The sequence below is a fragment of the Tamandua tetradactyla genome, chromosome 3 (genome assembly GCF_023851605.1).
Source record: "Tamandua tetradactyla isolate mTamTet1 chromosome 3, mTamTet1.pri, whole genome shotgun sequence".
Lineage (NCBI taxonomy): Eukaryota > Metazoa > Chordata > Mammalia > Pilosa > Myrmecophagidae > Tamandua > Tamandua tetradactyla.
In genome coordinates this window covers 102,343,838-102,366,976 of record NC_135329.1, presented here as the reverse complement: position 1 = coordinate 102,366,976, position 23,139 = coordinate 102,343,838, and the positions used below count along the sequence as shown (strand labels likewise).

The window sequence follows — 23,139 nt, the reverse complement described above, 5'->3', positions numbered from 1 at the left end:
TGTGATGATTGGGTTCAGGTGTCAACTTGGCCAGGTATTGGTGCCCAGTTGTCTGGTCAGGTAAGGACTGGCCTCACCATTACTGCAAGGATATTTCCTGACCGGCTGATAAACCAAAAGGTTGGTTTATTAAATCGTCAGTCAGCTGATCCCATCTGTGACTGGTTGTATCTACGATCAACTAAGGATGTGTCTTCCACAAATGAGTGAATCCAGTCAGTTGGATTTGATTCAATAAGTTGAAGACTTTTAAGGGAGAAGAGAGTGAATTCTCTCTGCTTCTTCAGCCAGCCAGGCCCTCCTGTGGAGTTTTTTGAGACCCTTCATCAGAGTTGCCAGTCTTGCAGCCTGACTATGGATTTTGGACTCTTGTGTTCCCACTGTAGCATCAGTTACTTTTATAAATCTCATATTTACAGATTTTTCCTATTGGTTTTGTTTCTTTGGAGACCCCTGACTAATACACTTGGATTCCCTGTTATAGAAATAAGTTCCTTAAGCACAAGCCTCAAGATTGGGTTCTTGGCCTATTAACTTGGGAGTACCTTATGCTTAAGAGAGTATCAGTTTCTCGGATGGGAAAGTTTAATAGTTCCATATTTTTCTCCAGTACCTTAAGGGACTTTGCCAATACTTTTTAATTAACTTCTCAGCATACTCTGAAATGTATCAGTGTATTACCCTAAGTTATACAGAATTACAAAATTTCGTCCCCAATTCTAGGCTCCATATTTTCCGTTTGTTTAACTGAACTGGCCAGGCCGATTGTGTGCTACAGAAAATTTAAGTTTTGAACAGAATAAACATCTCTTCTTCTGGTCTGATACAGTAGGTGAAATTCTAAAATGCAGACAATATCATCCTTTTACCTGTGTTCTGATTTTTCTTCGTCTTTTATTACAAGTGCCATAGTTTTGAAGTAGTTCATGCGAGAACATATTTATATCTGTAGTGCAAATTGGTGAAATATGTGACTTTAAACAACCCCTTTAAATCTTGTTCACCTTCAAAACAGCACAATTACTTATAATCTCACTAATGTACTACTAACACCTCTATCCATTCTCATACATTTAAATTGAATTCCATTAACATGTCTGTACATATTAGGTAACCTCTTCCCCTTCTCTAGCATCTGTTTATCTCTAACTCCCCCATATTCTATATTTTAAGAGTCTAAATTTACATTTCCTAGGGGGGTTCATATTAGTGAAGTTTTACAGTAGCTCTCCTTTTTGCATTAGTCTTATTTCACTCAGCATTATGCCCTCAAGTTTCATCCATGTTGTCGTATGCTTCAGGACTTCATTCCTTCTTACTGATGCATAATATGCTATTGTTGTATATACACCATATTTTCTGTATCTACTCATCTGTTGATGGGCATTTGGATTGTTTCCATCTTTTGGCTATTGTTAACAATGCTGCTGTGAATATCACTGTGCATATATCTGTTCGTGTCACTGCTGTCAGCTCTTCTGTATATATACTAAGTAGTGGAATTGCTGATTCGTAGGACAACTTGATATTTAGTTTCTGAGGAACCTCCAAACTGTCTTCCACAGTGATTGTACCATTATTCATCTCCACCAGCAGTGGATCTGTGTTCCAGTTTCTCTACAATTCTCTCCAACATTTTTGGTTTCCTGTTTATTTAATGGCAGCTGTTCTTATAGGGGTGAGATAATACCTCATTGTGGTTTTGAGTTGCATTTCTCTAATAGCTAATGAAAATGAACATACTTTCATGTGCTATTTAGCCATTCGTATTTCTTCTTTGGGAGACTATCTTTTCATATTTTTTGCCCATTTCATAACTGGGTTGTTTGTTCTTTTGTTGTTGAGTTGTAGGATTTCTTTATATATACTGGATATCAAAACCTTATCAGATAACATGTTTTTCCCATTGAGTTGGCTGCCTCTTCACCTTTCTGACAAAATCCTTTGAGATACAGAAGGATTTGATTTTGAGGAGTTCCCATTTATCTTTTTTTTTTTTTTCCTTTGTTGCTTGTGCTTTGGGTATAACGTTTAAGAAGCTACTTCCTGTCACTAGGTCTTGAAGATGTTTCCCTATATTTTCTTCTGGGAGTTGTATGGTACTGGCTCTTATATTTAGGTCTTTGGTCAACTTTGAGTTAATTATTGTATAGGGAGAGAGATAGGGGTCCTCTTTCATTCCTTTGTCTATGGATATCCAATTTTCCCAGCCCCCATTTATTGAAGAGACTATTCTGTCACAGTTCAGTGGTTTTAAGGGCCTTGTAGAAAATCAGTTGACCATAGATCTAGGGGTCTAGTTTTGAACTCTCAATTTTATTCTTCTGATCAATGTGTCTATCTTTGTGCCATTACCATGCTATTTTCACCACTGTGGCTTTATAATAAGCTTTAGAGTCAGAAAGTGTAAGTCGTGCTATTTTGTTCTTAATTTTTGGGATGTTTTCCCAATACTTTTACCCCTCAGAAGTTTCCTGGTTCCAGTTTCCCTTCTTCTAGTCTGTGTCTTTGGGTATTCATTTAAATCGAGTTATTCCTACCAAAATGTCACTCAGCCTTTAAGCAAACTAAAGTACATGTCTTTTTAGCTATCTTAGGCATTTCAAAGTCGTGCACAATTAGGAGGGGAGAAATCCTGTCACTCAGCTGTGATTCAAGCTGCCTTCTCTGGGTTTGCATGTAGCTGCTCCCGTGTAGTTAGAGTTTAAGGGAGGAAATGTCACTCAAATGGTTTAGCATCTTAATGGTAGCAGGAAGAGTGCAGGTACAGGCTACTAAAATTAACATTTGAGAATCATTGGAAGGGTTTGTTCATTATCTTATTTCATCCATCAATTATTTTAAAAATATTTTAAGGTATCTATCACTTCACAAAGTTATTTATTCTTAAAATTTATGGTGAAGATGAAATTTTGAAAGTAGAATCAGAATTACAATTATAAAAGATAGAAAACTTAGAAATAAAGAATCTGAATTGTAGACCTACATTCTATTTTTTCCTGGATCATGAGAAATGATTACAAAAAATTTTTGTTTGGACTTTGTAATAAGGGAAACTTAAAGTTTGGTCCTAAAATTACTATATACCACATGGGGGCTTAGTTAAATTACTTAGCCTGTCTGAGCCTCAGTTTGCACAGCTGTAAAATGGGAATACCAAAATATTTTTGTACAGCCACTGTCAGGCTCATGTGGGAACAGGGCAAATGCCCAGCACAGTGCATGGTTATGTAGCAAGCCTGTGAAACTGTTGCTATTGTTATTTGAAGGATGGTACAAAGTTTTGTTTTTGTTTTCATAGTTTGATGTACTCATGGAGAGCAACAAAGAAATACAAATAATTTGTAAAGCAAAACAAAAAGGCGATTAAGACAGAAGGGAAAGCTGAACTGTGCTAGCCACGGGGGGAAAATATATTTATAAATGATACGTATTAATGGATTTAAAGTGAAGGTTTTACTCAGCGTTCAGCATTGATTCGGTTATTATAAAATCGAAGGCAGAGAGTCTCTTTCGTGTCACTTGATGGAAATAGTGAACTAATGATTGATCACTTTAAATATTTATAGAAAGTATAGTCAAGGAAGTGACTCAACCAAGGAAGGAGCTCCTCTGGAGACATCAAAAGAATGTTTCAAAGCTTAGACCAGTGTCCCCTCTAGTCTGAGAAGAATGATCAATTAACCATGTGTTTTTGTTTTCTCAGGGAGAAGCTGGCTGTGGCCCGACTGCAGCGGGAAGTTACCCAAAGAAGAAATGAAGGAGCCATGGTAAGTGCTGGCTGGGTACACTGATCCTGAACCTGCCCTTCAAAGGTCCCCGTGTCGTGAAGCATTTTGTCTCATTAAGGACATGTAAGGAAAAATGTTTGCTTGCAGCAAATTTCACGATGCTTTAGCAACTGACATGTTTACAGTGCAATATCTGCTTTATTTTGTGAAGGTCTACTGGGTACCCAGGCCTCCAGCTGTGAGCACAATATTCACAAATGAGCAGCCTTAGATTTCTAGATAAGGGCAGTTCAACAATAATCCATGCCTCTCAGTTCTGGGAATTTAAGAAACAATCTAAAAGGACACAGAAATGTTTGCTGATATACTTGTCTTTTATCCTCTCCTTCTCTCCTATGATTTGTAGTATATTTCTCCCTGTTCTTTTCTGCCCATGTCATTTAGAAAATGGATGTTTCCTTGCGTTTCGAATTGTACTAAAAATCAATATGGTTGTTTTGGTTCATAGCAACTTCATTTTATAGACTGTCTTTGCCAAAGTATCTGCCTGTGTGCTACTGTAACACCGGAGATAGCTGTCTGGGGACCCAGGGATTGCACATGTGTGGATTAACTGCTGCTGCTGCTGCTGCTACCTCTGACAAGAAAATATAGCTCCAGATATTTTTTTCCCCTCTTATGACAAAACAGTGGTACGTGCACGGTTTTTCAGCAGAAGAATTAGATTTTTGAAAAAAATAGAGGTGATTTATTTTCAGACCCTGAGGACTGCTTCCATCTGATTTTATGAGAGCTAATTGACAATCCATCTGCTGGAAAGAGTAAAAAAATTTTTAAAATGTGCTAGCTTCAGCAGGGAAAGCAAAGGACTGGAGCAAGAGGCCAAATGTTGAGTGGGGTCTGGCAGTTCCAGTGACCCTGAACATGCTCCGACACTGAGGGAAGGTGATGACATGGCTTACCCTGCTAGTGATCTTAATGTGGAGAGAATCACAAATGCTAAAACAACATGAAGCCACCGCTTTCAACATCCGTGAGCAATGAAATGGAAACAGTTGGAGAAAATGAAGGTTTAGGGGAACGATGAACTGAAAATTTCACTCTGGGCTTTTTACTACTGCATTATGAAATGTGGTGGACTGGGTCATTGTGTAACGTTCCAGTCTTTGGTTTAGTGCTAGATGGTGTTTCCTACCTCATCAGCTCTACTCTTATTGAATGTGAGGAAATGATGCAACTTTTCTGACTGTTTCTTCTTCTGTAATATGAGAATATTTGAATTTCATGATTGCTTTAGGTTAGTAGATCATGCTACTCAAAATTGGTCCATGTAAAGTTATCTTTATAATTCAGAGCTTTTCCAGATAATAACCAAATGCTGTTTAAGCTCCTAGGAAGAACAGGCCTGGAGAGAATATCTCTTTCTTGCTTTGAAATTCACTGGGCTGAATTGATGCTATTTCAGACCAATAACTGTCTCTTGACTTTGACAAAAACAACCTCCCCTTTTAAAATATTATAGAAGTCTTTGGTTCAGTATAGAAAAAAATACACAGCCAATGCAGACAAGCAAAAAGATGATTCTGATTGCTTAAAAAATAATTCTGGAAAAGTTAGCAATATTTTGTTATCCTTATTTTTGATAGTAATGAAAGTTATAATTATTGATTGCTTTAACAAATATTTATTGAGCACCTATTTGTGCCAACCATTATTTTAGGCTCTGGGGAAATACCAGTAAACAAAACAGACAAAAATCTGAGAGTTTGCATTTTAGTGGCTGGGGTGACAGACATTTAACAAAATTAAAATGTTAGGTGCTAGAAGGTACTGTAAGAAAATAAAAGAACCAGGAATATTATGGATGTTATGGGTTGAGCTGTGTTCCCTAAAAAGAAATGATATGCTCTTATTTGAAAATGCAGCCTTTAAACATTTTATTAGTAAAGATGAGGCCAGACTAGATTAAGGTGTCCTTACCACACCGTATGGCTGGTGTCCTTATAAGAAAGGGAGAATTGGGCAGAGGCAGACAGATCATGGGGCCGACCCAGAGATCGAAGACCAAGGATTGTCAGCAAACCACCAGAAGCTAGAAAGAGGCAAGGAAGGATTCTACCTTACAGATTTCAGACTTTAGTCTCAAGGGTGGTAAGACAATACATTTCTGTTGTTTTGAGCCATCCAGTTTCTGTTGCTTTCTATAGCAGCCCTAGGTCACCAAGACAAGGAGGGGGAGAGGTCACCATTTTAAATAGAGTGCTTACGGAAGTAAGTCTTCACAAAGTTATCATCTGAGCAAAACTGGAAGGTGATGAGTGGACTCTGAAGATAAGTGGGGGAGAAGCATGTCAGACAGGAGGATCCGTCAAGGGCAGAGGCTGGAGTGTGTAAGGAATAGCATGTAGGCAAGTAGGCAGGGTTGGCTGGAGGGGAGTGGGCAGAGTGGTAGGAGCCATTGGAAGCTTTCGTAGAGGCAATAGTGACTTGCTCTGATTTAATGCTATTCGTATTACTATTATCCCCTCCACTCTATAATTTATCATCTCTCAGTTCCTAAGAGATGCCATAGTCCTGATTTTCATTAATTCCCTTTATTTTTTTCCCTCTGTTAACAATGTTTCCCCCCTCTTTCCTTACCTAGTCCAAGTCCTGAGTTTTCTACTTAATTATATGCTTCAATTTTTCTGTTCCATGAATTCATTAGTTTTTGAAGTTCCGCTTCCTTCAGTATCTAAATCCTTCAGTATCCTGAAATCATGCATCTCTATTAATCCTCTAAATTTAATTCTTACTGGCCTAGAGCTTTTGTCATATCTATAGCAGAAATGGAAATTAGTTCATCAGAACCAGGCCACCTTATATTTGTGAAGAATTCTGTTTATAATATTCTGCTTTTTATCTGTTTTTATCCATCTGAAAGGAAAAATGATATGGAAGAAATTATACTGGAAATAGTAAAGAGAAAAACAAAACAGATATAATTAAATAGAGGCAAACCGTTGTTCTAAAATAATCAAGAAATCTTTTATAATGAAAGTCTTTAATGCAGAGCAAAAGTGCCCCTACCTTTACATTTGGCTGTATGTATTAATTTTCTTCATTTATTATGAATTTTAAAACAGTACTCAAGGCAACATTTTATTTATTTATTTATTTATTTATTTATTTATTTATGCAGTCAGTGGCTCACAATATCATCAGATAGTTCTGTATTTACCAAAGTGATCATTTTCAGAGCATTTGCCCTACTCCAGAAAAAGAAATAAAAAGTAAAAAGAAAAAAACCTCATACATTCCATATGCCATTACCCTTCCCTCTCATTGACCACCAGTATTTCAGTCTACCCAATTTATTTTAACCTTTGTCCCTCCTATTATTTATTTATTTTTTTCTCCTGTTTTTTTTTGCTTGAGTATTTTTCAAAAATATTTTTATTGACAAATCCTCACACACGTACATTCCATACAGGGTGTAGAATCAGTGGCTCACAATTTCATCACATAGTTGTGTATTTATTCATCACCCTGATCAATTTTTAGGACATTTGCATCACTCCAGAAAAAGAAAAAGAAAAACTTATATATACCATACCCCTTACCCCTCCTTCTCATTGACCACTAGTATTTCCATCTACCCAATTTATTTTATCCTTTAACCCCCTATTATTTACTTAGTCTTTATCCATATTTTTTTACTCATCTGTCCATACCCTGGATAAAAGCAGGATCAAACACAATTTTTCACAATCACACGGTCACATTGTAAAAGCTATATTATTACACAGCCATCTTCAGCAATCAAGGCTACTGAAACACAGCTCAACAGTTTCAGGTATTTCCCTCTAGCCCCTCCAATACACCATAAAACTAAAAAGGGATATCTATATAATGCATAAAAATAACCTTTAGAATAAATTCTCGAGTCTGTTCGAAATCTCTCAGCCACTGATACTTTCTTTTGTCTCATTTCTCTCTTCCTTCTTTTAGTCAAGAAGGTTTTCTCAATCCCATGATGCCAGTTGCATGGTGCAGGGATATTACACCTCTGTGAGTCATGTCCTCACCTCTGTGAGGGGCTGTGATTTCACCTGCCGGGTTGGCTCAGAGAGAGAGGCCGCATCTGAGCAACAAAAGAGACTCTCCAGGTGTGACTCTTGGGCAATATTATAAGTAGGTTTAGCTTCTCCTTTCCAGGAATAAGGTTCATAGGGGTGAGCCCCAAGATTGAAGGCTCACCGTAATTGATTTGCTTGTCCCTACTGCTTGCAAGAACATTAGTAATTCCCCAGATGGGGAAGTTTAATGTTTCCTCCTTTCTTCCCAGTCTCCCAAACGGACTTTGCAAATCTCTTTTTATTCTCTGCCCAGATTATTCTGTGGTGTATCAGGGCATCCCACTAACCTGTACAAACCAACAGGATCTCATCCTAATTCAAGATTCCATGCATTGAGTTAGCAAAAGAGACAGTCAAAATATCATCATTTGATTATCCTAATGCTTTACTTGTACAAAGCCAGGCTCTGGGGGATAATGTTTTTGACACCTTTACAGAGTTTTGTGGAAATAAGAGGTATGAAGAAGTTGGCTAGTTATTGTTAGATGCACTGGATACATTAAGGAATGAAAGGGATAGGCTTAAGTCTTCAAATGAGACATTTAAGTGCCGTTTGACAGATGTAGACGTTTCTATGACTGTCTTGAAGGAAGCTCTTATTTCCTGTAGCTGTAGACTTGAGACCTCTGAAAATCAGACCCAGAATCTTATTGTTAGAGTAGCAACTTGACAGCATAAACTGAAATCTCAGTGTTGCATGGTGTCTGCTGTTAAAGTGAGGGCATTGATTGGAAAGGAGTGGGACCCTGAAAAATGAGATGATGACATATGGATTGATAATGATGTCAGGGGTGAGGTTGAAACCCTAGGTCATGCTGACTCTTCTCTAGATAACCCTGTAATAGTCTGCCCTGAGGACATAGCCACCCCACCTCCAGCCTGCCTTGAGGAGTTGACCACCCAACCGTTCCTGAAGGGATTAGCCCTAGCGTGATTAATCCTGTTTCACCAGATGAAACCGCAAATGAACGCCCTGAAGCAAATGGCTTGGGAGATATTTCTAACTCTTTTCATGACCCACCCCCACCACCCCTCATTTCTTCTAGACCTATAACTAGACTAAAGTCCCAACAGGCCCCTAAAGGTGAGGTACAAAGTATCACACATGAGGAGGTACATTATACTCCAAAAGAACTGTGTGAGTTTTCCAATTTATATAGATAGAAATCAGGGGAATATGTGTGGCAATGGATTTTAAGAGTGTAAGATAATGATGGGAGGAATATAAGGCTTGATGAGGCTGAATTTATTGATATGGGCCCACTAAGCAGAGATTCTGCATTCAGTGTTATAGCTCGAGGGGTTAGAAAAGGCATTAATAGTTTCTTTGGATGGTTGGCTGAAACATGGATCAAAAGGTGGCCAACATTACCTGAGGTTGAAATGCTAGAACTGCCCTAGTATAATGTAGATAAGGGGATCCAGAGGCTTAAAGAGATTGAATGTTAGAGTGGATTTACCATACAAAGCCTGCTCTTATACCCTAGGAATGTCTGGAGGATGCACCTTTTAACAGAACAGTGAGAAATAAATTTGTGAGACTAGTGCCATCATCCCTGAAGATCTCTGTAGTTGCACTTCTCTGTAGGTCAGATATTATTGTAGAAACTGCTGTCACTGAGCTGGAATCCTTAAACACAATGGGGATGATGGGATCCTCAGTTGGCAGAAGCCAGGTAGCAGCACCTAATTGCCAAAGGCAGTGTGCACATGGCTATTGTAATAGACAGCAAACTCAAAACAGGAGTCAAAATTATATGACTTGCAGAGATCTGTGGCATTGGCTAGTAAATCATGGGGTACCTAGAAATGCAATAGAAGGGTAGTCTACCAAATTCTTGTTTGAGCTGTCTAAACAAAAGAGTTCTAGGGCCACGGTGGCTCAGCAGGCAAGAATGCTTGCCTGCCATGCCAGAGGACCCAGGTTTGATTCCCGGTGCCTGCCCATGTTAAAAAAATAAATAAATAAATAATAATAAACAAAAGAGTTCTAGGTCAAGTGAACAGAAGTTAACCTGAATTACAAAAACAGTCACTGCCCCTTAATCAATTTTCAGACTTGAGACAGTTTACAGACCCAGAGCCCCTTGAATGAAGGGGAGGACAGGTCCCTTTCGGGGAGAACTCTTTTACACTGCCACAAATTTATACTGTTAATCTTCCTCCAAGACTTCCCCAAGGAGACCGATGGCCTTTTACCAGGGAAACTGTGCATTGGGGAAAAGGAAATGATCAGATATTTTGGGGATTATTAGACACTGGTTCAGAAGTGACATTAATTCCAGGGGACCCCAGTGTCACTCTGATCCACCAGTCAGAGTGCGGGCTTATGGAGGCCAGGTGATCAATGGAGTTTTAGCTCAAGTCCATCTCACAGTGGGTCTAGTGGGTCCCAGGACCCATTCTGTAGTTATTTCCCCAGTTTCAGAATGTATAATTGGAGTAGATATACTGAGCAACTGGCAGAATTTCCACATTGGCTCTCTAACTCATGCAGTGAGGGCTATTATGGTGGGAAAGGCCAAATAGAAGCCACTAGAACTCCCCCTAGCAAAACAGGAAATCAGAAGCGATACTGGATTCCTGGAGGGTTTGTAGAGATTACTGCTACTCTTAAGAACTTGAAGAATGCAGGGGTGGTGATTCCTACCACATCCCCATTCAACTCTCCTATTCGGCCTGTGCAGAAAACAGATGGGTCTTGGAGTATGACAGTGGATTATTATAAGCTCAACCAGGTGGTAACTCCAATTGCAGCTGCTGTTCCAGATGTGACATCATTGCTTGAGCAAATCAATACATCCCCTGTTACCTGGTATGCAGCTATTGATCTGGCAAATGCTTTTTTTTTTAACATGGGCAGGCACCGGGAATCAAACCCAGGTCCTCTGGCATAGCAGACAAGCATTCTTGCCTGCTGAGCCACCGTGGCCCGCCCTAGCAAATGCTTTTTTTCTCAATAGCTGTTAGTAAGGATGACCAGAAACAGTTTGCTTTCAGCTGGCAAAGTCACCAACCTACTTTCACTGCCCTACATCAGGCGAGTATCAACTCTCCAGACCTATGTCATAATCTTGTCTGCAGACACCTTGATCGTTTCTCCCTCCCACAAGATATCACACTGGTCCATTTTATTGATGTTACCATGTTGATTGGATCAAGTGAGCAAGAAGTAGCAAGTACTCTAGATTTACTGGTAAGGCATTTGCATGTCAGAGGATGGGAGATAAATCCAACAAAAATATAGGGGCCTTCCACCGCAGTGAAATTCTTAGGTGTCATGCTTGTCGAGATATCCCTTCTAAGGTGAAGAATAAGTTGCTGCATCTGGCCCCTCCTACAACTAAAAAAGAGGTACAATGCCTAGTTGGTCTCTGGATTTTGGCGACAACATATTCCTCATTTGGGTGTACTACTCTGGCCCATTTATTGAGTGACCAGAAAAGCTGCTAATTTTTAGTGGGGACCTGAAGAAGAAGAGGCTCTGCGACAGGTTCAGGTTGCTGTACAAGCTGTTCTGCCACTTGGGCCGTATGATCCAGCAGATCCAGTGATGCTGGAAATGTCAGTGGCAAATAGAGATGCTGTTTGAAGCCTTTGGCAGGCCCCTAAAGGAGAATCACAACACCGACCCTTAGGATTTTGGGGCAAAGCCTTACCATCTGCTGCAAATAACTACTCTCCTTTTGAGAAACAGCTTTTGGCCTGCTACTGGGCCTTAGCAGAGACTGAATGCTTAACCATGGGCTACCAAGTTGCCACGAGACCTGAGTTGCCTATCATGAACTGGGTGTTGTCTCACCCACCAAGTCATAAAGTTGGGCGTGTGCAGCAGCACTCTGTTGTAAGATGGAAATGGTATATACAAGATAGGGCCAGAGCAGGTCCTGAAGGCACAAGTAAGTTACATGAAGAAGTGGCCCAATTGCCCATGGTCTCCACTTCTGCCACATTACCTTCTCTTTCCCAGACCGGAGCTATGGCCTCTTGGGTAGTTCCTTACAGTGAATTGACTGAGGAAGAGAAAACTTGGGCCTGGTTTACAGATAGTTCAGCACGATATGCAGGTACCACCCGAAAGTGGACAGCTGCAGCACTACAACCCCCTTCTGGGGTGTCCTTGAAGGACAGTGGTGAGGGGAAATCCTCCCAGTGGGCAGAACTTTGAGCAGTAAACCTGGTTGTTCATTTTGCTTGGAAGAACTGGCCAGATGTGTGTTTGTATACTGGCTCATGACCTGTTGCTAGTGGTTTGGCTAGATGGTCAGGGACTTGGAAAGACCATAATTGGAAAATTGGTGACAAAGAGGTCTGGGGAAGAAGTATGTGGACAGACTTTTCTGAGTAGGTTAAATCATGAACATATTTGTGTCCCATGTTAATTCACACCAGAGGGTGACTTCAGCAGATGAAGGTTTTAATAATCAAGTGGGTAAGATGACCTGTTTTGTGGATACCAGTCAGCCACTTTCCCAAGGAACTCCTGTCATTGCCCAATGGGTTCATGAGCAAAGTGGTCATGGTGGTAGGAATGGAGGTTATACATGGGTTCAGCAACGTGGAGTTCCACTCACCAAGGCTGATTTGGATACAGCCACTGCTGAGTTCCCAATCTGTCAGGAGCAGAGACCCACACTCAACCTCTGATATGGCACCATTCCCCAAGGTGACCAGCCAGCTACTTGGTGTTAGGTTGGTTACATTGAACCACTCCCTTCATGGAAGGGGAAGTGATTTGTTGTAGCTGGAATAGACACATACTCTGGATATGAGTTTGCTTTCCCTGCACACAGTACTTCTGCCAAAGCTACCATCCATGGGCTTACAGAATGCCTTATCCTTTGTCATGGTATTCCACACAGCATTGTTTCTGATCAAGGAACATATTTCATGGCAAATGAAGTGCGGGAATAGACACATGTTCATGGAATTCTCTGGTCTTACCATGTTCCCCATCATTCAGAAGCAGCTGGATTGAATAAATGGTGGAATGGCCTTTTGGAAACTCAGTTACTGTGCCAACTAGGTGGCAATACCTTGAAGGGCTGGGGTCATGTTCTCCCGGAAGCTGTATATGCTCTGAGTCATTGTCTGCTGTATGGTGCTGTGTTTCCCTTAGCCAGGATCCATGGGTCCAGGAACCAAGGTATAGAAATGGGAGAGGTACCACTTGCTATTACCCCTAGTGATCCACTTGGAAATTTTTTCTTCTTGTCCCTGTGACCCTGAGCTCTGCTGGTCTACAGGTTTTAGTTCCGAAAGGTGGAGTGCTTCCACCAGGAGAAACAGCAATGATTCCATTGAACTGGAATCTCAGACTGCTACCTGGTCACTTTGGACTACTCATGCCCCTGGATCAGCAAACCAAGAAGGGGATTACATTATTGTCTGGGGTGATTGACCCTGAATATCTGGGGGAAATAGGACTGCAACCATACAATGGAGGTAAAGAAGAGTTTTCCTGGAATATAGGAGATCCCCTAGGGCATTTTTTTAGTACTATCATGCCCTGTGATTAAAATCAATGGAAAACTGCAACAGCCCAATCCAGGCAGGGCTACCAATGGCTCTGAAACTTCAGCCACAAATGAATGTTTGGGTCACCCCACCAGGCAAAGAACCATGGCCAGCTGAAGTCCTTCCTGAGGGGAAAGGGAACATGGAATGGGTAGTGGAAGAATGTAGTGATAAATATGAACTAAAACCACGTGATCAGTTACAGAAGTGAGGACTGCAATGCCGTGTTGTTCATGTTATACTGTTTAAGTTGTAAAGTATCAAGTTTAATAATGAATATTACTGAGGACTTGCACCCTATTCTTGAGGGATTTAATGTATTTCCAGTTATATGCATGACAATTTAGTATTGTTAGATGAGAAAAAAGTATCTTTTATTGTTTATTATTTAGAAATTAGGTATGACTTAAAGTCATGAGTGTAGCTCATGTGACCCTGGACCCATGGATCCTGGCTATGGGAGACACAGCACCGTACAGCAGACACTGACTCAGATCATATACAGCTTCCGGGAGAACAGTACTCCAGCCCTTCAAGGTATTGCCAGCTAGTTGGCACCGTAATTGAGTTTTCAAAAGGCCATTCCATGTATAGCCAAGTTGACAAGGGGTGGACTGTCATGGTCTGGTTCATGTGTCAACTTGGCCAGGTGGTGGTACCTGTTTGTCTGGTTGGGCAAGTGCTGACCTGTCTGTTGCTGTGAGAACATTTAAAATTGTCATGATCACATCAGCTGCATCCACAGCTGATTCCATTTGTAATCAGCCCAGAGCAGTATCTTCTGCAAGGACTGATGCTTAATCTAATCACTGGAAGCCTTTTAAGGAAGATTCAGAAGAGACAGATTCTTTTCCTGCTTCAGCTGGCGAATCTCTCTTGCCGAGTTCGTCCAGACCCTCCATCGGAATCATCAACTTTGCAGCCTGCCCTATAGATTTTGGACTCTACGGTCCCACGATTACATGAGACACTTTTATAAATTTTCTATTTACGAATATTTCCTGTTGATTCTCTTTCTCTGGAGAACCCCAACTAACAAACCCTGTATTCTGAATTACCTTAATTCCTGACCTAATCAGCTTCATTCTTATCTCTAAATACCAGGTTATTAATAAACAGCCCCCCTCAAATCCAGAAGTAAAAATTACCACTCTGGAGTAAATGTGACTGCTATAAGAGCTTTCAATCTAGGCTAAAGTTTTCTTGTATTTTCCAAATGAGGTCGTGCAGTATGTGCTCTTTTGTTTCTGGCTTATTTTCCTTACCAAATGTCTCACAAGTTCATTCACATCGTTGCATTCCTCACAGCTTCATTCCTTTTTGTAGCAGTACCATATTCAATCATATGTTTACAATATTGTTCACCAATTTATTTCTCAGCCAGTACATCCTTCAGCCACCTCCATCTACTGGTCCTCATGTGTGATGTCCAAAGTCAACAGTCCATTAGCACTCTCAATTTTAGATAATTTCATCTTTTGTAAGGGAAAGATAGCCAATAAACACTCCCTTGCCAAATAGAAAATCCAAACTTCCCCCTAACTCTTGTCCCTACCCCCATTATGTATTCCTGGTATTGCTGCAGTACTGTTTATGTTTTCCTGTTAAGCATAGCACATAACATGCAATAATGTTTTCTCCCCTGTGCCCCCAAATTATACACTCTTTGTACAGGATTCATACCTGTGCAGTAGTTCATGCAAGAACTTACTTATATTTGTAGTGTTAATTGCTAGAACACGTGAGTCTATACAACTCCTTTCAATAAATTTCACCTTCAGTATGGCAATATTACTTATAGACCCCCTTGTGAACTGCCTTCGCTTTTGTCTATTCCCTTATAATTAAGTTCAGCCTCATTAGAAAACTGTTCACCTATCTCAAGCTTCTCTGTATCTCTTGGTCCCCTATATTCTGGATAGCATCTGATTTTACCTTTATCTTAGTCATAAAAGTGGAATCATGCAATATCTGTCCTTTTGTGTCTGGTTTATTTCACTCAGCATTATGTCCTCAAGGCTCGTCCATCTTGTCCTGTGGTTCAGGACATCATTTTGTCTTATTGCTGCATAGTATTCCATCATATGTATATACCGCAGTTTGTTAATCCACTTGTCTGTTGATGGTCACTTGGATTGTTTCTGTTTTTTGATGATCGTGAATAATGATGCTATGAACATCGGTGTGCATATCTCTATTTGTGTTACTGTCTTCAGATCTTTTGGGTATGTATAAACTGAGTAGTGGTATTGCTGGGTCATAGGGCAACTCAATATTTAGTTTTCTGAGGAACCACCAGACTGTCTTCCATAGTGGCTGTAACATTATACATTCCTACTAGCAATGCGTATGTGTCCCAGTTTATCCACATCCTCTCCAACATTTGTATTTTCCTGTTTGTTTAATAGCAGCCATTCTTATAGGTGTGAGGTGGTATCTCATTGTAGTCTTGATCTGCATTTCCCTCTTAACTCATGAGAGCGAGCATCTCTTCATGTACTTTTTAACCATCTGTATTTTCTCTTCAGAAAAATGCCAATTCATACCTTTAGCCTACTGTAAAATTGAGTTGCTTGAAAAAAGAGAAAAAAATGGGTTGCTGGTTCTTTTGTTGTTGAGTTGTATGATTTCTTTGTGTTTACAGGATATCAAATCTATGTCTGATGTGTGATTTCCAAATATTTTCTCCCATTGATCTGGCAGTCTCTTCACCATTTTGATAAAGTCTTTTGAGGTACAGAAGCATTTGATTTTGAGGAGTTCCCATTTATCTATTTTTTCTTTTGTTGCTTGTGCTCTGGGTATAACGTTTAGGAAGTGACCTCCTATTACTAGGTCTTGAAGATGTTTTCCTGCATTTTCTTCTGGGGGCTTTATGGTACTGGTTCTTTTATTTAAGTGTTTGATCCAATTTGACTTAATTTTTGTGTAGAGTGTAGGGTAAGGGTCCTCTTTTATTATTCTGGCTATTAATATCCAGTTTTCCCATGCCCATCTATTGAAAAGACTATTTTGTCCCAGTTCAGTGGATTTGAGGGCCTTATTGAAGATCACTTTACCATAAATTTGGTGGTCTATTTCTGCACTCTTGATTCCATTCCATTAGTTAATACTTCTATCTTTGTGCCAGTACCATGCTGTTTTGACCACTGTGGCTTTATAAGTTTTTAAATTTGGGAGTGTTTGTCCTCCCACTTCATTCTTCTTTTTTAGGATACTTTAAGCTATTCGGGGTCTCTTTCCCTTCCAAATGAATTTGGTAACTAACTTTTTCAAGTCTTCAATGTAGGTTGTTGCAATTTTGATTCGTACTGTGTTGAATCTGTAGATCAATTTGGGTTGAATTGACATTTAAATACAATTTAATCTAACTATGAGCATGGATTGTCTTTTCACCTATTTAGATCCTATTTTATTTCTTTTGACAATGTTATGTACTTTGTGTAGAAGTCCTTTACTTCCCTCGTTAAGTTCGTTCCTAGATATTTGATTCTTTTAGTTGCTATTTTGAATGTTTTTTTTCTTAATTAACTCCTCAGTTAGGTCATTGCTTGTGTATAGAAACTTTACTGATTTTTCCATGTTAACTTTATAACCTGCCACCTTGCTGAATTTGTTTATTAACTTAAGTAATTTTGTTGTAGATGTCTCAGGATTTTCCAAGTATAGTATCATGTCATCTGCAAATAATGAAATATTTACTTCTTCCTTTCCAATTTGCATAATGAAATATTTTCTTCTTCCTTTCCAATTTGGCTTCCTTTTATTTCTTTTTCCTGCTTGATTCCTCTCGCTCCAACTTCTAATACGGTGTGAAATAATAATGGCGACAGAGGGCATCCTTATCTCACTCCCAGTCTTAGGTGTTAAGCTTCCAGTCTCTTAACCATTGTGTATGATGCTGGCTATGGGTTTTTCATATATGTCTTTTATCGTGTTGAGGAAGTTATCTTTGATTCCTACCTTTTGAAGTGTTTTTATCAGAATAGGATGTTGAATTTTTTTTCACCATCCATCGAGATGATCAGATGATTTTTTCCCTTTTGGTTTGTTAATGTGTTGCATTACACTAACTGATTTTCTTTATTGGACAGCAGGGTGTTCTTCTCTCCTCATTTCTGCATTGTTTAAGGGATTTTCTACTCATTCTGTATTTAACCTGTTTCCCTGCCCTTCTCAGTATGTGAGCTCACTTTTCATCTTAGTAATTTACAGAAATAAAAGTGACATTCTTGTACATCTGTTATTTGAACAAGAACAGCAAACTAAAAAGACACATGTTAAAACAGGAACAACATACGTGATGTAGCCTGGGTAACATGTTATAACTTTGTCCCTTAGGCCCTTCTTGACATTGACGCAGAAGCTGCCTAACCTCTGGCGGAGTAAAGACAGTTTGGAAAGGAAGTTCAGAGTTTGAAAACTGTCTTAGTTTGCCAGCTATACTATGACAAATATGACCTAATGGGTTGACTTAAACAACAGGAATTGGTTGGCTTACAGTCTTGAGGCTACAGGAAGTCCAGTGTCAAAGTAACAGTATAGCTTGCTTTCTCCCGGAGTCTAGCCTTCTGATGATAGCTGCTGACAGTCCTTGGGTTCCTCAGCTTGTATCTCTGTCTCTCCTCCTGTCTCACTTCTGTGACTTTCCCGTTCTCTTTATAAGGTATCTGGTAATCTGGATTAAGACTCACTCTCATTCAGTTGGATCACACGGTAACTAAAAGTAATGTCTTTAAGAGGGCCTATTTACAATTAGTTCACACCTACAGGGACATGGTTTGATATTAGTAATATATAGTTTTTAAAGTATTTTTGTTAAGGCACAAAATACATTGTACAAACAGAAATGCAGGAGAAAGGTGGCAGGGGGCTATAGTCCCTATCCCTGATAATTTCTACCACCCTTTGTCTGGATCAGTCTTTTGGTTTTAGTCACATTAGAAGGCTGTCGCTCATAGTAGCCAGTGTGATACGTTGATCTTCTAACGGCTAGTTCAGAAGGCAGGTTAGCATGGGGTCTCAGGTGAATTAAGATTTTGCAATTTTCTCTGGGTTTTCAGTGACATGAAAAGCTTGGACTTGGCTGTTTGTACTAACTATATTGACTGATTTCAGCAACAGTCACCATAACTGAGTGTAAAGTATCAACCAAATTATTGCCATCCCAGTGATGTATCTGGGAAAATACATTTTTCATAATGTTTATTATCATTGACTGAAATATATCCTTAATATATGTTTGAGAAAATAGCTAGGGCTGTTTTTTGGCTGACAGAGGCCAACTCAACAAGTAAATTAATAACTATGGTTTAATGTGCTTTCAATGCATGTGATAGATAGGAAAAGAAGAAAGTGAAAATTGTTTAAGCATCCAACTCTAGTGGTATTAAAGACCTATGAAACAAACCTAAAGATATAGAGGAAAGCAATGATAAAATAAAAAAATAATAATATAAGTCAATGAAGTAGAAAATGAATAAAGTAGAAAAATTTTATCAAAACCAGTCAGCCCACATGCATATAATAATTATAAGAAAACTGGCTATTGTCACACTAACTGTGTGATGATATTAAGAATTTTTGTTAATTTTTAGGTATGATCTTGGTATATTTATATGTTTTAAGATAAGTCATTATTGTTTAGAGGTGTATACAGAAATATTTAACAATGAGATGCAATGATATCTGTGATTCAATTCAAAAGTAATAGTGGAAGAGGGAAATAGATGAAGGTTTAGATAAAACACATTGATCATATTTTAGTACTGTTGAAGTTAAGGGTTTATTGTACTTTTTGTCCTACTTTTGTAAATGTTTAAAGTTTTTTGTAATTATAAAAAGCTTTTTTTTTTTATTCTACTCCCTACAAAACTACCAGGCTGATGGTGTTACGGAGAAATTCTACCAAACCTTCAATGCAGGAGCTATTCGCTGCTTTATACAACCTTGTCCAGAAAAAAGAAAATGAAAGAAATTGCCCAGTTCACATTTTTTAATAAACTTTTTCTTTTATAACAGTTTTAGATTTACAGAAAAATTCCAAAGATCATACAGAAGATTTCCACATACCCTGTACCAGTTTCCTCTATTATTAATATTTATCTTAATATGGTATATATTTGTTAAAATTAATAAACTAATGGTGATGTGTTACTATTAAATAAAGTCCATATTTTATTCAGTTTATTCATTTATTTTTAACTTTTTTATTGTATAGTATAACATATATACAAAGCAAAAAAATAAGAGAGCAATATTTTCAAAGCATTCTTCGTTAAGTGTTTACAGGACAGATCCCCATGTTTGTCATGGGTTACCATATGATCCTCTCATATTTTTCCTTCTAGCTGCTCCAGAATATAGGAGGCCAGAGGGCTTAAATACTTTTTTATCATCACAATCAACTTTTTTTTGTTAATAATAACATGTATACAAAGAACTATAAATTTCAAAGTACAGCACCACAGTTAGTTGTAGAACATATTTCAAACTTTGATATGGGTTACAATTTCACAATTCTATTTTTTTACTTCTAGCTGCTCTAAAATACTGGAGACAAAGAGATATCAATTTAATGATTCAGCATTCATATTCATTTGCTAAGTCCTGCCTTCTATGTATAATTCCACCGTCACCTTTCATCTTTCCATATCTCTCATTGGGATTGTTTGGTCTATGGCAATCCTAAATTTTTGATATTGGAAGGGTCTGTCACTAATATGGGGTAGGGAGATTGACTATCTGATGTTTTGGAGAGCCTGGGCTAGTTTCAGGACTTATCCGGACCAGGCACCCATCCAGAGGTTGTAAGTTTCTGGAAAGTTACTCTAGTGCCTGGAACCCTCTTGGAATCTTATATATTGCCCTAGGTGTTCTTTAGGATTGGCTGAAAGGGTACTGGTTGGGGGTTGGCAGGTTATATGATAGGTAGCAAGGTCTACCTGAAGCTTGTGTAAGAGCAACCCCTAGAGTAGCCTCTCGATTCTATTTGAACTCTCTGTGCCATTGATACTTTGTTAATTACACTTCTTTTTCCCATTTTGCTTAGAATATAAATGTTGATTCCATGGTGCCAGATCTGGATTTATTCCTGGGAGTCATCTCCCACGTCATCAGGGAAACTTTTACCCATGGATGTCATGTCCCATGTAGGGGGGAGGACAATGATTTCACTTGCAGAGTTTGGCTTAGAGAAACTGAGGCCACATCTGATCAACCACAGAGGTCCTCCAGAAGTAACTCTTAGGCATGCCTATAGGTAGTCTAAGGTTCTTTGCTACCTACATAAGCTTCATAAGAGTAAGACTCATGATCGAGGGCATGGCCTATTGATTTGGATGTTCCTAAAGTTTAACACAGTATCAGGGGATTCCCTGATGGTAAGGTTTAATAGTTCCATATTTTACTTCTATCCCTCAGGGGACTTTGCCAATACTCTTTGATTATCTGCTTAATATACTCTAGGATGTATCCAGGCATTATAATAATCTATACAGGATTAAAGTACCTCTTATTCTGTGCTTCCTGTGTTTCAGTTGTTCAAATGACTCACGTAGGTCTATACAGCCCCTTTCAATTTTGTTCATCTTCAATATGGTAACGTTACTTCTAGACCCACTAGAGAATCACCTTCACTCATATCTATCCCCTTCCATTAGAGTTTAGCCTCATTAGCTAATGGTTCATCCATCTCTAGCTTCTATGTATCTCTAAGTACCCTATAATCTGTATTGTAAGCCTCTGATTATGCCTTTATGCTGGTCGTAAAAGTGTACTCATACAGTGTCAGTCCTTTTGCATCTGGCTAGTTTTGCTCAGCATTATGTGCTCAAGGCTCATCTATCTTGTCCTATACTTCAGGATATCATTTTGTCTTACTGTTGAATAATAGTCCATTGTATATATATACCACATTTTGTTGATCCGCTTGTCTGTTGATGGACATTTGTTTTGTTTCCATCTTTTGCAACTGTAAATAATGCTGCTCTGAACATTGGTGTGCAAATGTCTGTTTGTGCCATTGCTTTCAGCTCTTCTGGATATACAAGTAGTGCTATTGCTTGGTCATAGGGCAACTCGATATTTAGTTTCCTAAGAAACTACCAAACAGTCTTCCATTTGGCTGTAACACTATACAGTCCCACCAGCAGTGCATAAGTCTCCCAGTTTCTCCACAGCCTCTCTAATATTTATCGTTTCCTGCTTGTTTAACAGCAGCCATTCTTATAGGTGTGAGGTGGTATCTCATTGTATTCTTGATCTACATTTCCCTTATAGTCAGTGCAGATGAGCATCTCTTCATGTGCTTTTGAGCCATCTGTATTTACTCTTCAGAAAAATGCCTATTCATATCTTTAGCCCATCTTATAATTGGATTTTTTGTTCTTTTCTTGTTGAGTTGTATGATTTCTTTGTATATACAGGAAATCAGACCTTTGTCTGAGATGTGATTTCCAAATATTTTCTCCCATTGAGTTGGCTGCCTCTTCACCTTTTTGACAGAGTGTTTTGAGGTGCAGAAGCATTTGATTTTCAGGAGTTCCCATTTATTTTTGTTGTTGTTGTTGCTTGTGGTTTTGGTGTAATTTTTAGGAAGCTATCTCTTATTACTAGGTCTTGAAGATGTTTGCTACATTTACTTCAAGAGGCTTTATGGTGCTAGTTCTTATATTTAGATGTTTGATTGACTTTAAGTTAATTTTTGTGTAGGGTGTAAGATATGGGTCCTCTTTCATTATCTTGGCTATTGATATCCAATTCTTCCATGCCCAATTATTGAAAATACTATTTTGTCCCAGTTCAGAGGATTTGTGGGCCTTGTCAGAATCAGTTGAGCATAGATTTGGTCGTCCATATCTGCACTCTCTGTTCTATTCCATTGGTCAGTGCTTCTGTCATTGTGGCAGTACCGTGCTGTTTTGACCACTGTGGCTTTATAGTTGGTTTTAAAGTCGGGGAGTGTTAATCCACCTACTTTGTTCTTCTTTTTAAAGATGGTTTTAGCTGTTCAGGGTCTCATTCCGTTCCAAATGAATTTGGTAGTTAACTTTTCCAAATCTTCAAGTAGGTTGTTAGAATTTTGATTGGTACTGTGTTGAACCTGTAGATCAGTTTGGGGAGAATTGACATCTTAACTATATTTAGCCTTCCTATGCATGAGCAAGGAATGTCTTTCCACCTATTTAGATGTTCCTTAATTTTTTTTAGCCATGTTATGTTGTTTTCTGTGTATAAGTCCTTTACGTCCCCAGTTAAGTTCATTCCTAAGTGCTTGATTCTTTTTTTTTTCTTTTTTTAATTTTTTTATTAATCAAAAAAAAGAAAAGAAATTAACACAACATTTAGAAATCATTCCATTCTACACATGCACTCAGTAATTCTTAGTATCATCACATAGATGTATGATCATCATTTCTTAGTACATTTGCATCGATTTAGGAAAAGAACTAGCAAAACAGCAGAAAAAGATATAGAATGTTAATATAGAGAAGAGAATTAAAATAATAATACTAATAAAATATATATATAAAGGAAAAAAAAAACAAAAACAAAAGATACAAACACACAAACAAACAAACAAAAAACCATATTTCAGGTGCAGCTTCATTCAATGTTCCAACCTAGTTACATTACACTTAGGTATTATTGTGCTGTCCGTTTTTGAGTTTTTGTATCTAGTCCTGTTGCACAGTCTGTATTCCTTCAGCTCCAATTACCCATTATCTTACCCTGTTTCTAACTCCTGCTGGTCTCTGTTACCAATGATATAT

At 38.6% G+C, this 23,139-nt stretch overlaps 1 protein-coding gene across 14 annotated transcripts in view; it reads left to right on the top strand.

Moving 5' to 3' along the window:
* The window catches only part of NCKAP5 (NCK associated protein 5), a 1,072,936-nt gene that overhangs the window by 474,878 nt on the left and 574,919 nt on the right, over nt 1-23,139 (top strand). For 13 of the 14 annotated variants that reach the window (XR_013172672.1, XM_077153602.1, XM_077153594.1 and 10 more), the window contains one exon: nt 3,707-3,770. Coding sequence is in view for 12 of the 14 variants with exons in the window: in XM_077153602.1 (XP_077009717.1) it covers nt 3,707-3,770 (64 nt within the window). In the remaining 2 variants the exon portion in view is untranslated. Of the gene's footprint in view, nt 1-3,706; nt 3,855-23,139 lie in introns of those variants that run through there. The other variant, XM_077153605.1, reaches the window with a different exon arrangement.